We start from the raw sequence: 17411 nt of genomic DNA, 5'->3' as shown, positions 1-17411 counted from the left end.
GGCCGGATGCGCTGCATCCAAGGGTGCTAAAGGAGTTGGCGGATGAGATTGCAGAGCCATTAGCCATTATTTTTGAAAACTCATGGCGATCGGGGGAGGTCCCGGATGACTGGAAAAAGGCTAATGTAGTGCCCATCTTTAAAAAAGGGAAGAAGGAGGATCCGGGGAACTACAGGCCAGTCAGCCTCACCTCAGTCCCTGGAAAAATCATGGAACAGGTCCTCAAGGAATCAATTATGAAACACTTAGAGGAGAGGAAAGTGATCAGGAACAGTCAGCATGGATTCACCAAGGGGAAGTCGTGCCTGACTAACCTAATTGCCTTCTATGATGAGATAACTGGATCTGTGGATGAGGGGAAAGCAGTGGATGTGTTATTCCTTGACTTTAGCAAAGCTTTTGATACAGTCTCCCACAGTATTCTTGCCGCCAAGTTAAAGAAGTATGGGCTGGATGAATGGACTGTAAGGTGGATAGAAAGCTGGGTAGATCGTCGGGCTCAACGGGTAGTGATCAATGGCTCCATGTCTAGTTGGCAGCCGGTTTCAAGCGGAGTGCCCCAAGGGTCGGTCCTGGGGCCGGTTTTGTTTAATATCTTTATTAATGATCTGGAGGATGGTGTGGACTGCACTCTCAGCAAGTTTGCAGATGACACTAAACTAGGAGGCATGGTAGATACACTAGAGGGTAGGGATCGGATACAGAGGGACCTAGACAAATTAGAGGATTGGGCCAAAAAAAACCTGATGAGGTTCAACAAGGATAAGTGCAGAGTCCTGCACTTAGGACGGAAGAATCCCATGCACTGCTACAGACTAGGGACCGAATGGCTAGGTAGCAGTTCTGCAGAAAAGGACCTAGGGGTCACGGTGGACAAGAAGCTGGAGATGAGTCAACAGTGTGCTCTTGTTGCCAAGAAGGCTAACGGCATTTTGGGCTGTATAAGTAGGGGCATTGCCAGCAGATCGAGGAACGTGATCGTTCCCCTTTATTCGACATTGGTGAGGCCTCATCTGGAATACTGTGTCCAATTTTGGGCCCCACACTACAAGAAGGATGTGGAAAAATTGGAAAGAGTCCAGCGGAGGGCAACAAAAATGATTAGGGGGCTGGAGCACATGACTTATGAGGAGAGGCTGAGGGAACTGGGATTGTTTAGTCTCCAGAAGAGAAGAATGAGGGGGGATTTGATAGCAGCCTTCAACTACCTGAAGGGGGGTTCCAAAGAGGATGGAACTCGGCTGTTCTCAATGGTGGCAGATGACAGAACAAGGAGCAATGGTCTCAAGTTGCAGTGGGGGAGGTCCAGGTTGGATATTAGGAAACACTATTTCACTAGGAGGGTGGTGAAGCACTGGAATGCGTTACCTAGGGAGGTGGTGGAGTCTCCTTCCTTGGAGGTTTTTAAGGCCCGGCTTGACAAAGCCCTGGCTGGGATGATTTAGTTGGGAATTGGTCCTGCTTTGAGCAGGGGGTTGGACTAGATGACCTCTTGAGGTCCCTTCCAACCCTGATATTCTATGATTCTATGATTCTATGATTCATACACACCTGTATAAATACAGAGAAATTCTATTGATATCAATGGATATACTACAGATTCACATAGGTGTGATTATAGAATTTGGCACAGACATGTTCAAAGCAGTTTTTTATTAAAAAATATAAAGACTTACTTCCTAGTTTAAAGGAAATGAAACGCTAAGGATACCTACCCACCAAATGAGGCCGAGGTAATCTAATAGGGTCAATTTCTATCTTCTGAAAATGAGGGGGGTATTCTTTTCTGGAAAAAAAATTAATATAGTTGTAGTCTTGACAGAAATTGTAATGTATTGTGACACTGTTATACATTTCACCAAACCCAGAAATATGAATTTTAGCACTCTGAATACGTATATATTTGAATTAAGAAAGTTAACAGCTTTTCCTATTATGTACTACACACACTGAAATCTGTTTTTCATTGTTCTGATACAGACAAATGAATAACCTAAATCTGACTGCCAGAGTACTAGCTTCACTCATCTAAGCGTTTCCAACCTCAATCCCCTTTTTCAGTGGCTAAAAACTTGGGATCTTTCACATTTCAGGATGAAATTTTCCAGGCCCAGGATCTGCCTGAAAGTTTCCTCCCCACCCCCTTTTAAAAATTACCTTAAAAAAGACTGATCCATTTTTTAGAATGACAGTGACTAAGAACACATTTCCTATTACCAAGACATTTTTCATTTTTTTTTAAAGACATCTAGTGCCCAAACAGGCAGAAATAAGAAAACTGAACTTGGTAGAAACAGTTCCTGTTTCTTTGTAAAAACATTGTAATTTGGCCAAATTAGAAGGGTATGAAAATGTTAAAATGTAAAATATGCAATTTAAAATATATATTACCCAAGCACTTTAATAACAATTCCTCAGTCTTCTGAAAGAGCGATAGCTGCAGTTCACATGTGCAAGTGTCAATTTTTTGTGCTAACTAAATAAAACCTGATTGATGTTTACTGAACATTAATTACTACTCAACAGAGGAGGTATGGGTGGCTACTACTTATTGTTTTTTTCCCCTATGATTATTTTTAGAAACAAGCATGCAACCTCTGAAAAGTCACAACATTTTCCATGTGAAAAGATAAATATGTGTATGTGCTATCTTAACTTTGGCATTTCTTCACTTTAAAATACTTTACCACTTTGTCTACTTTTTTTTATATTGCAGAAGCTGCTGTTAAACAGAATGGGAAGAATTCTGTATATTCTATACACAAAAATGATGAAATGTGCATTTACTCAGCTTGTATTAACCGTACAGCTCCACTAAGGTGCTGATGAGTTAGCTAGAGGTTTCTGGTACTGGATGGGGAAACTGAAGAAAAATTATAAAGGTGCTGGCTGTGACACACTAAGCTTGCATTCTGAAATGAGCTTAGTATGTAGCATAAATTCCCTTCCCCTTGCCCACCCCGGTCAGTTTTTCAATGTGGGAAATTTACCAAAGTGCAAATTTATTATGTCCTTTGAATTTTATATATAGTTTGTTTGGTTCTAAATAATAAATGCTTACTTGCAAGTGTCTGAAATTTGTCTCTGGCTGAATTTTTTTCAGGGTTTCTATTGTTGACTAACACGGTTTATCTACAATGCCTTCTGGCACCCTTTTTACCAAACAACTCCACCAAACATCCATATCTTATAGTGTTGGGTGGTGGCAGTTTGATGATAGCGTTATGCAGTAGGGATGGTTGAGGGAGTAGTTTGAGAAGATCGTGGTATGTAGCATATGGATGCTGTGATAATATAGGATTTGTGCATGGGGGTGGAAGAGGAGAACATGTAATGGTATGTGCCTTAACTTTTTATTTCTTTGCTTCTGTGTCTGTAACAAGTATGTTTGTGTAGCAACTCTGTTTCAAAGTTTGTGCTTTAATATGCATGTAAACTGAACCAAAAAGTAAGTTTTACACATTTATAAAAAATGTGTGGGTTTTTTGTTTGACTTGTTTTGGTAGAAATTAAAAAGGCAAAAGATTCACAGCATAACCAAAACAGTTAAGGTGTAATCCTGTAAGGCAAAAGCATATGTGAGATGTCACTAGGCATTATGTTAGCTTGCTGTATCTTGAATATTTCATTTATCACTAACATTAGCAATAACTAGAACTATAATATATTAATGTAGTATAGGAGATATAAAAGTATAAAACAGTTTTGCTACTGGGATGATTCAAGCCTATTACCATTTTATTTTAACAATCCCCTCATCTCAACAACCAGAACATGCCTTGACTTGTGTCATATATTTGACATTACTGTTTGTAAAACTATTTGATAGTATTTGAATATCTGAATGCAACAGAGAGTACAGGCTTAGTACAAGTATTAGATACACACACACACACACACTCCCCTCCCCCTAAGAAATCAAAGATGAAGTGGCTTTTTAAGTGCTCGACCAAGCTACTTAGTTTGACAATTCAAGATCTCTGCACATAGCTAAAGCATGCCATAAGAATTTTTTTTTTGGGGGGGGGGGGGGGGGAGATAGATCTCTTATGCATCTTCCTTTTTCAACTTTTCTTGACCAATCTTCATACACAGTTGACAATGCACAGTAAATTCAGCAGGTGAAATAGCAATTTATCATGGCATATTCATACTTCTGATATACAAATTTTAAAATATGTATCACTGAACTCACTTTTCATATCATATATTGCTGAACAACAATTAAAAATAAGTTGAACACTAAAATGACATTCAACAGTATACTGCAGGCTCCCTAACGTAAGCTTTGCGCTTAGCCAAGGCAAGGCACCATCAAGTTTGCTCATTGTCACATTTCAAGGTACTGGACAGTTATAACAGTTATATCTAGTCTTCTGCCAATTACAACAATTACTACAAGGAGCACATAACAATAGCCAAAAGCAAACATGTCCAAAATTGTATGATGAAAAAAAAAAAAAAAAGCCCCAGATTGACAATTATGCAAAGGTGCCAGTGTAAGAGGCTCTTTCCTTCTTTGCAGCACAAAAGCCTGATGGCAGTCCTTTGCTTATTTGTTTATAATGAGAATAAAATATTGGGGGGGGGGGGGGGACAGGGAGAGGAAATCACTTAAAAGAATCACCTTAACCTTCTCCAAAATCCTAAGGCCAACTGTGCATATCTATCTCTTACTGATAGCGTACAAGTGACAACTAGAGATGAGGGAGACAGGTATGAGAAAACAACATTGCATTAAAAAAACAAGAACATATTTTACATTGTACTAGTAGCACATTAAAGGATATACTTTCTAAATTTCTAACCTTCCTCAAACGGGAGACATCAGCAAAAAGGTATTCTGAAATAGTTGGTTTTTTCTACATCCTTTTTTATTGAAGCATTCTATATTTTTCAGAAGTTTAAGAGCATAGATTTTAGCCATAAACAAAATTACAGGAGCCACCATATCTTAATTCCCAAAAGGCCTACATGGGGTATGTCTACACTGCAATAAAAAACAAACACGCACATACACTATGGCAGCAAGTCTCAGAATCCAGCTCAACTGACTCAGACTTGCAGGGCTTGAGCTGCAGGGCTAAAAATAACAGTGTAGACATTCAGGCTTGGGCTGGAGCCCAGGCTCTGAAATTCTGCAAGGGGAGGGTCTCAAAGTCCAGGCTCCAGCCCAAGCCTGAACATCTACACTGCTATTTTTTAGCCCTGCAGCTCAAGCCAGTTGACCTGAGCTCAGACTTGTCGCTGTGGGTTTTTTATTGGTGTGCACACATTCCCCTTGATTACGACAAACTTATGTTTCTTCATAATGAAGCTCAGCCTCAAAGAAATTTAAAGGTCCCAGCTTCCATTTCTCTCCCAGTTTGTTGTGAGCTTTCAAGTTCCTGTCATATGGTTTAGACAGTTATTAACATGATGCAACATAAAATCATCATCTCTGTCCGTTGATCTTTCAGCAGAACTCAGTTAAATTTGCTGGTTCTAACGTGTGGGTTAGACCTCAGTCTTCAGGTTTAAGATCTAAAATACAATCAATACATTTCTTCATAAATATAAACAGAACTTATTACACTCAAGCTCCAAGTATTCATATTCCTCACTCTCATTTTTTCCCCACCAAAGATATCAAGGGGAATGTTTGTGGCCATCTGTCCCATCAACAGAATTAGTTATTGGACCTTGTTTGCATTACATGCATGCCAGCAACTCCAGATCTATATCATCCATGCAAACCTCAGAATGATGACAGAATTTTTTAAAAACTGTCCTACCTATTCATTAGGCGTTTTATTTTGCTATTTTGTCTTTCACTGAAATAAAGAAAGAATGTGTTAAGATTATTGCTGATATGTAAAGATTTGAGAAGTGCCCAAATGTATTCTTTTCAGGCCTGGCTTTCCATCTATCTCAGAAAAGTGGCATTTAAGGAACAATGACAAAAGGGCATGGCAAAAAAATCTTGAATTGCTTCAGATCAGTCTAAACAACCCTCACACACCTAAAAAGCTGTACAGGAGAATAATAAAACAATAACTGAAAGCTTTTAGAGCTGGTAAAACAAAGGTTACATATATGACCAGGAGGATTGCTTGCAGCATACTTGAACACCAGCAGATTTGGCTCCACCCCAGTAGAACAGAAAATTTTAAATAGGTGGTACATTTTCATTGTGTGGTTTCCATTTTAGTTTTTGCTCTCAACTAATCATTTAAGAACTAAACAAAATGTTTGATATACAAACACACAACTTGAAAGACATGTCTTATGACCTGCCCAAGAAAGCATTCAAAATTGTTTTTTTTTTTGTTTTTTTGTTTTTTTAAGTTTTGAGGCAAATTCCTCCTTTCTGTTCAATCCAGTTTATAAATCTCAAGCCAGTCATCTTCAATTTTGAAGAGGCATCAAGGGCATGTCAAATAGCAGGTACAACACTCTGCTTTGAGTATAATTCCTGCAGATCCTACGGGAGGTAGCCAATGAACTGTTGCAAAAAGGAATATGCAAATTTCTCTTGATAATAGGCGCCCTAAAAATAATTCTATGAGCTCCACATTTTTCTACAAGAATCATTAACAGGTTCCAGACACTGGGAATTCAATTCATTTGAGATTTTCCATTTATTTACTTATTTAACAAACTTTGATTTCTGTTCCCTCAAGTAGAAGAATAACCAATATTTGAGGGAAGCAATCCAGAGAAGAAGCAACACATGATGATAGCGGATAACATGGACTGAATATCAAGCCCTCCCTGGAACAAGGAAGACAAAATAATAGCCCACTCTGTTCAGTGGCAGGGTATGGAACATGCTGCCCCTTGGCCACTTCCTAGCCATCTAAATGATTTGTTCTTCCGGGATACTCTCAGATTCCACGTTTCACCTCAGCCAGAAGAAAACAGTCAAGGAGGGCCCACTACTTTTAGCTTTCAAAGCATACGATTTTGGTGTGGAATTTCTGTCCAAGAAGCGTAAGGCTTCCTGACGTGTTCCTGCTGTTGTAGTCACCTCTAACAGCTATGTTTCATCTCATACATAGATTAACCACTACTGTCTTGGAGATCCTACCAAGTCAGATTCTGAGCCTGAATTTCTGCCCCAAACGGCTTACGGCTCAGCAGCCATGTTGTTGCAGAGTAGAGAAAAGGAAGCATGGCTCACAGAACCAGACCAAGAGCCCCTATGATCTTAGTCTGGGACCCACTACACTCAAAGGCTTGTTCCCTGTGGTCTCTTGTTCCCAAAAATCATCTCATTACCTGAAGGGAACTAGATACCGGGGGGGGCGCAAAAAAACAAAAAACAAAAAAAAACCACACCTGAGAAAAGCTCCTGGCTGGAGCAAGAGAGGAATAACTGTGTTTCTCCAAGGACTGCTCTATGATTTTTTCCCACAGTGCTAGGGGGAGACAAAGCCCCTAGCAACTTTATATGTCTATGGAGCCTAGTTGCTGGTGGTGATTCTTAGTAACATTTAACAGAAGCTGCTGCTTCACTTTTGCACAATCAATCAATAAATTGGGGCTGTAACCATGCACAATTTATTCTTCTGACAATCCCTACTGTGCCCAATTCAAACACTAACAGGAAAAGAACTGATTCTTAAAAATCCACATACTATAACATTGGGGGGGGGGGGGGGGAAACCATGAACGTTTAAAAAATTAAAAAAACAAGGAAAAGAAAAAGTTCTAATACCCCTTATGAGGTTAAAATATGAGGGCCAAGGCTGACATATCAGCATCCCTTTAAATTTTATTTTGAAAAGTAACAAAGTACAATATTATACTATTGATTTACAATCAATCCACTAAATCCTGAATTTCCAAAGAAAGCTACTTTAAACAGTTATGTAAATTATTTTCAATTTTAGTTTAATATTAAATGTACAGTTTAATCTTAATTTAACTTTAATATCAAGCTTATACTGCCACATAACAGAAAAAAATTACTTTCTTGTGGAATAAATTACATCAGATTAATAACCTGGTTGGTTTTAATAAAGTATTAGAAATGAACAAAATATTTACATCTATTTGTATACTTAAACTATATACAAGAATATTAACCGAAACCAGCATTTTCCAAGTGACGTGAAATATGTGACATGGCAAACTTTAGTGTTTCCACACAAATACATGAAACAACAGCACCAAATCAGTTTTAATAGTAGATTTTTTTTCTTTGCTCTGTGTTTTGGTTAATGGCTATAATTTGTATATTTAATTAATGACTATATTTAGAATGAAATTCAAACATAATTCAAAGCTACAGGATTGCTAGAAAACTAAAAAATAGCTTATTAACACTTTGTTAGAAACCAGATAGCAATAGCTCTCCAGCAATATCAAAACACTTAAAATTAATTTCCAAGTTTCCACAGAAAACGGAAGTCAATCTTTGTTTCTGTATATTTTATCTGGATATACGCACGTTTCTGTATGCCAATGTACCCAGTACATTGTCCACATTAAAAAGGCAATCAGTGCCTATAGCTGCATATGAAAGGTACTGCTTGTATTCCATGTTCTTTTCATAAAATAGCTCACAGGCAGCAGAACTGACCACGATTTTACGAATTATTCTTTAGCTAGCATTGATAGGATAATCATTCAGTTAACTTTCTTATTTCTTATTTCCATGCTCATTTCATCAACATTAAACTTACCTTTCCTTTCGGTCCAGATTGCTTAAAAATATGAAAAAAGAGAGAAAAACATAAGATGCAAAGCCCCTCATTTATTGAACATCACTCAAGTTTTAATAGTTATCAAATATAAACTACTACCAATTGGTCACTTCTTGAATTCATGTTGCAGTACTTTTCTAATTAAAAGTTTAAAATGCGGTCAATATTTTTACAGCAGTAAATACAAACATAACTAACTTTATTCCTCAAACCAGCAAAAGTCAGTAGGCAAAATTTTACACTGACATGCACTCTGTTCAATCTCACAGAATTGGATTAATTTTTAGTTAAGACTGGTAATCTGCTTTAAATCACTCCATTGTAGATGGCATGACAGAATACAAAGTTATGAATTAAGATAGAGCTTTGCTCTAACCCCACTGGACCACCACGGAAAACAAAAGTATACAGTGTACCATTTATTTGCATTTTTATGCAGCAATCCAATCCTAACTATTCAAAATATTTTTTTAAATAATTATTTAGATTGAGAAAATGTAATATTCACAAGTGGAAAAAAAATTAAAGTTACATATTTTCTAGAGTCCACATGCGACCAGATACTTGAGAGAGGAAAGAGACAGAACAGCTTTCCTCATATCCAAAAGCAGGGGCTGGGAAGAAGCTCCAAATATATCAGACACTCAGGGTATGTCTGCACTGCAATTAAAAACCCGCTGACTCTTACTCACGGGGCTCAGGCCAAAGGGCTGTTTAATTGCAGTGTAGATGTTCAGGCTCTAGGTCCCTACAAAGTGGGAGGGTCCCAGATCTCAGGCTGTAGTCCAAGCCAGGAAGTCTATACCAAGTTAAACAGCCCCTTAGCCCAAGCCCTGCAAGCCTGAATCAGCAGGCACAGGCCAGCCGCGGCTGTCTTACTGCCTTATGGTCTTATTTTCAGAAGTGTTTTATTTAAAGCTAATCGGAGCTGCAGGTGCTCAAAACTTCTGGAAGTCAGACCCTTAGTACACAAGGTTGATATGCAAGGTAGGGGCCCCAAAGCAGTCTAAGATATTGCCTTGAGAGTGCGTTCTTTTTTCCTTCCACCCACACTTTTCAGTCACCAGCAATGGGGATTGTACTGAGCTTTTCACCAGGGTGTTGTCTGTGATCATATTGTCCCACCCACTTTCCATAATCCTTCAGATTAACTCAGAACCCAGAATGCAACATATGTAAGGACAGAAGAAATCTTCCTGAATGTGTAATAATGCTTCGTTTGCCTATTATATATCTTTTTAGTGCAACATGCCTAAAGAAAAAAAGGAACAACAGATAACTTTGATTTTGTACACTTCAGAAGAGAGAGAGATTCCAGAACACAGACAAGCATCAACACAGGCACTGCCTTAAGAACAACAAGGAGTCTGGTGGCACCTTAAAGACTAACAGATTTATTTGGGCATAAGCTTTCGTGGGTAAAAACCTCTCTTCTTCGGATACATAGAGTGAAAGTTACAGATGCAGGCATTATATACTGACACATGGAGAGCAGGGAGTTACTTCGCAAGTGGAGAACCAGTGTTGAGAGGGCCAATTCAATCAGGGTGGATGTAGTCCACTCCCAATAATAGATGAGGAGGTGTCAATTCCAGGAGAGGAAAAGCTGCTTCTGTAATGAGCCAGCCACTCCCAGTCCCTATTCAAGCCCAGATTAATGGTGTTAAATTTGCAAATAAATTTTAGTTCTGCTGTTTCTCTTTGAATACTGGTTCTCCACTTGCGAAGTAACTCCCTGCTCTCCATGTTTCAGTATATAATGCCTGCATCTGTAACTTTCACTCTATGCATCCGAAGAAGTGAGGTTTTTACCCACGAAAGCTTATGCCCAAATAAATCTGTTAGTCTTTAAGGTGCAACCAGACTCCTTGTTGTTTTTGTAGATACAGACTAACACGGCTACCCCCTGATACTTGCCTTAAGAAATTATCCCATTAAGCTCATACAATAAAATCTGGTTGAGACATGTAGCCTATACATGCTATTCCAATCCTGAATCTCAGAAGAATCTGTCAAAATGGTTCAAAATTCAGCAGTGTTCATTATTTGAAATAATAGTAACAAGAGAACAGAGCTGAAATGAACCACAGAACTAGTTCTACTTATGATCCAATCTAGACTTAAAAATATTGGTCTTCAGAAATGACAAGCTAGGGAATTCTATGAGGAAATTATACAACGTAGGGCTGTCTTGAGGATTTTACTTTCAAGTTTCCATTGCTGTTTTACTTGAATCACACTTCATAGGGTGCATTAGACACTAAGGACCTTAATCTGGCACATGCACATACTATTTGGCTATATGTATGGCAAAACTAGAATAAGAGAGGACAGTGGTCAGAAGGAACCATTCTGATAAACTAGTCTGACCTCCTGTATAACACAGGTCATAGAATTTCCACCAAAAAACTTGTAGAGCTTATCTTTTAGAAAAACATCCAATTCTGATCTAGTGATGGAGAATACACTATGACTCCTGGTAAATTGTTCAAATGGTAATCACTCTCACTGTAAAAACATCTATTTCCAATCTGAATTTGTCTAGCTTCATCTTCCAGCCATAGAATTGTTTTATACCCTTCTCTGCTGGATTGAAGATTCCCTTGTTAAATATTTGTTCCCCATGTAGATACATATAGACTGCAATCAAATCACCTTTTAGTTAAGCTAGATTGAGCTTCTTGAGTCTATCACTATAGGCATGTTTTCTAATCCTTTAATCAGTCTTGGGGCTCTTCTCTGAACCCTCTCCAATTTATCAACAGCCTTCTTGAATTGGGGCACCAAAAATGGGCACAGTGTTCCAGCAGCAGTCATTCCAGTGCCAAATATAGAGACAGAATAACCTATCTTCTCCTACTAGAGAGATTTCCTGTTTATACATTCCAGGATCTCATTAGCTCTTTTGCCCACAGCATCACACTGGGAGCTCATGTTCAGATGATCATCCACCACAATCTCCAAATCTTTTTCAGAATCACTACTTCCCAGGATAGAGTCCCCATCCTGTAAACGTGGCCTACCTGCTTTGTTCCTAGATATAATACATTTATATTTAGCCATATCAATACTTATATTGTTTCCTCGCACCCAGTTTCAAAGCAAGCCAGATCGCTCTGAAGCAGTGACCTGTCCTCTTCATTATTTACCACTCCCCAACAACTGTCTCATCTGCAAATTTTATCAGTGATAGTTTTGTTTTCTTCCAGGTTATTGATAAAAATGTTAAATAGTGTAGGGTCAAGAACCGATCCCTGTGGGACTCCACTGGGAAAAACACCCGCTTGATGACGATTTCCTGTTTACAATTACATTGAGACCAATCAGTTTGCCAGTTTCTAAAATGTGTGTCATGTTAATTTTATACTGTTCTACTTTTAACCAAAATGTCATGCAGTACAAAGTAAAATGCCTTACAGAAAGAAGTATAAGCATATAACCAACTCTATTATCTTTATCACCCAAACTGTTCTCACCAAAAAGACAAATTAATTTGACAAGATCTATTTTCAGATAAACATGTTTATTTGCAATAATTACATTACCCTCCTTTAGTTCTTTATTAAACAAGTCCTGTATCAGCAACTCCATTGTCTTTCCCAGGATCCATATCAGGCTGACAGCCCTATGAATTACCCATGTCATCCCATCAACCCTTTTTATAGATTGGAAGAAAGCTAATGTGCAACATGCCAGATAGCACTTCTGGACTTTCTCCAGTGCTTCAAGACTTATTGAAAACAACCTTAACTATCCTGTAAGCTCCTCTGCCACCTCTTTTGAAACCCTTGGATAAAAGTTATCTAGATCAGCTGATTTAAAAACATTTGTCCTTATTAGCTTCTGTTTAACATCCATTCCCCTAGTATTTCTGAAGGAAAGAGCAAATTCAGAACAGAAATATGTATTGAACACGTCTATCTTTTCTGCATTATAATTGATAATATGATCATTTCCATCTACTAATGGACCAATACCAGGGCCAGGAGTCTTTGTTCCTAATATACTTTTTAAAACACTTTGATGTCCTTAACTCTGCAGGCCCTAGATTTCTCCTTGAGTCTCATCATTTTTCTATAATTCATAACTTTTAATTGATATTCATTACTGTCAACTTCCCCTTTCTTCCATTTGGTTATATTTAATTTTTTTTTTTTTTATAGCTGTCTTCACTTCCCCTCTAAACCAAGTGGATTGTTTAACCAGCTCATCCTTCTTCCTTGATTGTGGCTTTTTTGGACATCTAGTAAGGGTGTTCTTAAGTGATACCCAATCATTCACATTTTTTCTGATTAAATTCTTCCTCCCAGATGATTTGGCTCATAATTGTTTTCAGCGTTGTGAAATTGGCCTTGATAAAGCAGCCGGTGTGCGTGCGTGTACACTGTGATACCGCATGGCCAGAGGGCAGCAGGAGAGGGTTAGAAGGGAGCCTTATTCCCTGTAGAGGGAAGAAAGTTTGCTATAGATTAATTAAAGCACCTGAAGCCAGTCACCTGATAAAAAACCCCTGCTTCAATCAGACAGGGAAGGAGTTGAAGCAGAGTGGATTGGTGTTGGAGCAGAGAGCAGTTTGGAGGGAAGCAGAGGAAAGTTTGAAGAAGTGCTGCGGTGGGCTAAGAAGACCAAGACTCTAGGTAAAGGGACACCTGGCTTGTGCAGAGGGAGGGCAGGAAGCCCCCCACAAGCTGAAGGGCAGGAGAGGGAAGTAGCCCAGGGGAAGGAACCGCTAGTTCAAGTGGTTTACCGCCATCCCTAGGGCCCCAGGGCTGGGACCCGGAGTAGAGGGCGGGCCTGGGTTCTCCCTCTCCATTCCCCACCTCTAGGACACTAGTGGGGCAGTTAATATCCCAGTTCAGGGGCAAGAAATGGCGCCCTGAACCCCACCCCCAAGAAGAGAAAGCGCAAGACCCATCATAGTAGTGCCAGCAATTTGTGCCCCCCCCCCCCCCAAAAAGCGGTGTTATCCAGCACTTTATCAACTGGAAAGCTCTATTAACCGGCATTTCTGATATCTCCCAATACAAATCTTCAATCTAGTAACTAGTATACTGCCCAGGAGGTTATGCAATTGCACATTCTGCACTCTATTTTTGTGCAAAAGAGGCAGAAGACAAGTTAGCAAGCTGTTATCAGGGATTTTTTTCAAAAAAGCATCTTCCAGGGCGTGTCATAGGGTCATTACAGATTCATCCCAATCACCTACACCTTCTACATCTACAATAATTGATGTTGATAATGATGACCCTGAGGCACTGCAAGATCCTGAAGTGCCTTCTGAATCATTGATTAAATTATATTCAATATAGTTTTAGTGTTAAGGGTATTTTTAGTGATCTGGGAATACACCATGCACTGCCCATAGTGATATGTAGTGTCATAAGATAACCTGCTCTTTAGAAAAATTTACCTGTATACACCTAAATGCTTCAAGAAACCAACCACTCCCAGTGCAGTACTACTACTGGATTGGTGAGTACCTGTATACTATTTTAGACTTTATTCATTTTATTGTATTAATTCTTTGAAAATTGGTATTCCATTGGTAAGTATAATTCTTAGTTAGCTGGAATTTTTGACTAACCAGCACCTCCTATTCCCCCAACATGCCGGATAACGTATCTTTTACTGTATTGTTGGTCTGAACTTTATTCTTCTTGCACATTGGTAACTCTGATCAAGTCACGATCACTTGTGTCTGAGACATCGTCTACACTTTAGAGTTAGGTCAACGTAAGACAGCAACGTTGACCTAACTCTTTAAGCATCTATAATGTCGCGCCCGCCAACGTAACTCGCTCACTACACCAATTTAATAATTCCAACTCCACAGGAGGTGTAGAGTCAATATCAATGTAGTTAGGCAGACGCAGTGTCAGTGCAGACACTGTTGCTGCCTTTCAGAAGCCATCCCACAATTCCCTACACTGCCAGTTAAGTAGGTGCAAGTGCTCCTGGTGAGGATGCACACCTCTGATGCAAAGAGCGTAGTGTGGACATGCAAAAGTGATTTAATTAATTACTGTGCTGGCTGAATGTCGACGTAACTTAGGTCAACATAATTTTGTAGTGTAGACATAAGCTACCCTTAATTTTTATTTCTGTGATCAGTTCCTCTTTGTCTGCTAGGACATGGTCTAATAAAAAATTCCCTCCTGTTGGCTCCAACACTTCTTGAGTTAGGAACTGTCATCTAGAATGTTTTGAAAATTCAAGGTTGTTTTAGTACTGGTAGCATAACACCTCAAAGCATGTGTCACTCAAATTGAAGTACCCCATGATCTCTCAGGTTTTTTCCCTACACATTATAGATAGGTGCGTAAGGAAGCAGTCATCCTGTTCCCTAGTGCGATTTGGTGTTCTGTTACAGACACCAACCAATATCCCATCTTGTGCTTTATCTGTGGCCTGGTCCACACTAACCCCCCACTTCGAACTAAGGTACACAACTTCAGCTACGTTAATAACGTAGCTGAAGTCGAAGTACCTTAATTCGAACTTACCGCGGGTCCAGACGTGGCAGGCAGGCTCCCCCGTCGATGCCGCGTACTCCTCTCGCCGAGCTGGAGTACCGGCGTCGACGGCAAGCACTTCCGGGATCGATCCCAGAAGATCGATTGCTTACCGCCGGACCCGGAGGTAAGTGTAGACCTACCCTGTGAGGACACTGATCCATAAGCAATCAAGATTTTTTTTTTCCCCCAAGTTATCAGTGACTCCAAAACAGGTAATGGCATTTTTAACCGAGTGCCTCTCCCATTATCCTTTGGCCCTCTCAATCCTTCCTAAATAGGATACAGCCATTGATTTCAACATTCCAATTATGCAAATCAGCCCACCAGGTTTCAGCAATACCAACTAGACTGAATTTATGGTCATGAATGAGCAATTCCAATGCCTCGTTTATTATGCCAGTTCTTTACCAAGGGAAAAATAACACACACACACTAATTGCAAAGTCAAGGGACGAGTGCCCAATTTGGTAAAATTAGGAAAAGAGTTGGTGACCAGTTCCATCATACCCACTCATATGCCAAAAAATTCCTACCAGAAACACCACCTTAGATGTAAAAAATTTACTCCGTTTTATGTTTATATTTTAATTCAGCTGTCACTGCAATAAGCACTATACATGTAAGTAAAAGAAATGTGTTGCTAAAATATATATATATATTTTTTGCAAGTAGTAGTTAAATATGTTACCATACCATAAAATACATTTAGTACATAAACAAGCTCAAAGGAAGGATGCTCTTTGGTTGCAGCTATATAACCAACATTAGAGTAGTGGTCCTGAGGTGGGTGCGGGATCTTCTGTGGTGCCGGAATCGGCACTGCTGGGGGAGCACTGCGCACCGAGGCACTCGGGCGCGTGTCTTGAGAGGGCCGCAATGCAGACTCCATGAGGAGTTGCTTGAGTTGAATTTCCCTCTCTTTTCTTGTTCGTGGCTTGAAAGCCTTACAGATTTTACACTTGTCAGCCTGATGGCCCTCCCCCAGACACGTAAGACAGGAGTCGTGGGGATCGCCCATAGGCATGGGCTTGTTGCAAGACTTGCAAGGCTTGAAGCCCTGCGACAGCATGCCCCAGAGCCCCGCAGGGCAGTTGATGAGTGCTAAACTGCCCTCAACTACTGAACTACACTTAACACTAGAGAGAAAAATACTTAACACTAGCTATTAACAATTAACTAACAATGATTAAGATAAGCTAGGGATTAGTGGAGCACTTGAGAAACCAAGAGACCACTGTTCCAACAACCGTCACGGGCAGTAAGACGGAACTGGAGGGGGGTCGGGCCGGCAGGGTCTTATATAGATCGCCATATCGGCGCCTCCCCAGCCGACCCGACAGGTAGCTGCTAGGGAAAATGTTTCTGACTTCCGTGCACGTGGCACGCGCACACACCTAACTGAATTGATATGAGCAATCACTCAAAGAAGAACACTGCCCATTATAAATTTTTCATGCTGGCTATCGGCCTCAGGCTGAATTTTTTGGAAATTTCTGCCAAAACACTCCAGCCAAGAAAGAGACTAAGTTCTTTTTTGATGTTAAAAAAATTCTGTTAGCCTTTTCTTTGGAAAGCTTTAGCAAATCCAAGCTCTAGAACAGAGACTTGAAATTTGGCAGGGGACAGCTTTTGTGTCAAGGATGTGCCTTTTGCCATTCCCTTTTCTCAGTAAGACTTTTTTCAATAAGGCTTTGAAAACAAAAATCATAGTTTGCACAACCTCAGAGGAGACTTGCTAGAGATTAACAGCCAAAATCTCATCCTCACTGAGAATGCTTGAGACTCTGACTGCTCCTAGTGCTGATCAGACTGTGAATGTGCCATCCCCACAGATCATTGAACATGCTCCAGTCCTCACAGCTTTAGTGTAGATCAGGCATAAGAGTAGCTAGTGTGATAAGTTGGTGTGAAGATTTAGGATCAACGATTCTGTAGAAGCTGTAAGTCGACCTAAGTTACTCTACTTCAGTTACTGTAAGTTATGTAACTGAACTCAACGCAACTTAGGTCAACTTACAGCAGTGTCTACACTGTGCTGTGTAGACGGGAGACGTACTGCTACTGACTTACCTTACACTTCTTGGGGAACTGGAGTACAGAAGTCGACGGGAGAGCTCCCTCCCATCAACTTAGCAGGTCTTCACCAGACCTGCTATGTTGCCACCGCTGCATCAATCACAGCAGTGCGAATTTAGCCATAAGTATA

General features: G+C 39.8%; 1 protein-coding gene and 1 long non-coding RNA gene across 2 annotated transcripts in view; one reads left to right on the top strand and one right to left on the bottom strand.

Annotated features, from left to right (window-relative positions):
- SENP6 (SUMO specific peptidase 6) overlaps window positions 1-17411 on the bottom strand; it is a 165544-nt gene that overhangs the window by 84835 nt on the left and 63298 nt on the right. The window contains exons 6-7 of the mRNA XM_065402243.1: window positions 8670-8690; window positions 1716-1786 (exon numbers count right to left, since the gene is read on the bottom strand). Of these exons, the coding sequence (XP_065258315.1) occupies window positions 1716-1786; window positions 8670-8690 (92 nt within the window). The remainder of the gene's footprint in view (window positions 1-1715; window positions 1787-8669; window positions 8691-17411) is intronic.
- The window catches only part of LOC135876878 (uncharacterized), a 44042-nt gene continuing 29821 nt past the window's right edge, over window positions 3191-17411 (top strand). Inside the window, exon 1 of the long non-coding RNA XR_010561320.1 lies at window positions 3191-3336. This is a non-coding gene — a long non-coding RNA (uncharacterized LOC135876878). The remainder of the gene's footprint in view (window positions 3337-17411) is intronic.

Source organism: Emys orbicularis, chromosome 3, assembly GCF_028017835.1.
Source record: "Emys orbicularis isolate rEmyOrb1 chromosome 3, rEmyOrb1.hap1, whole genome shotgun sequence".
NCBI classification, from domain to species: Eukaryota; Metazoa; Chordata; order Testudines; family Emydidae; genus Emys; species Emys orbicularis.
Note: the sequence above shows the minus strand (reverse complement) of the source record. Positions and strands in the feature narration are given on the sequence as shown.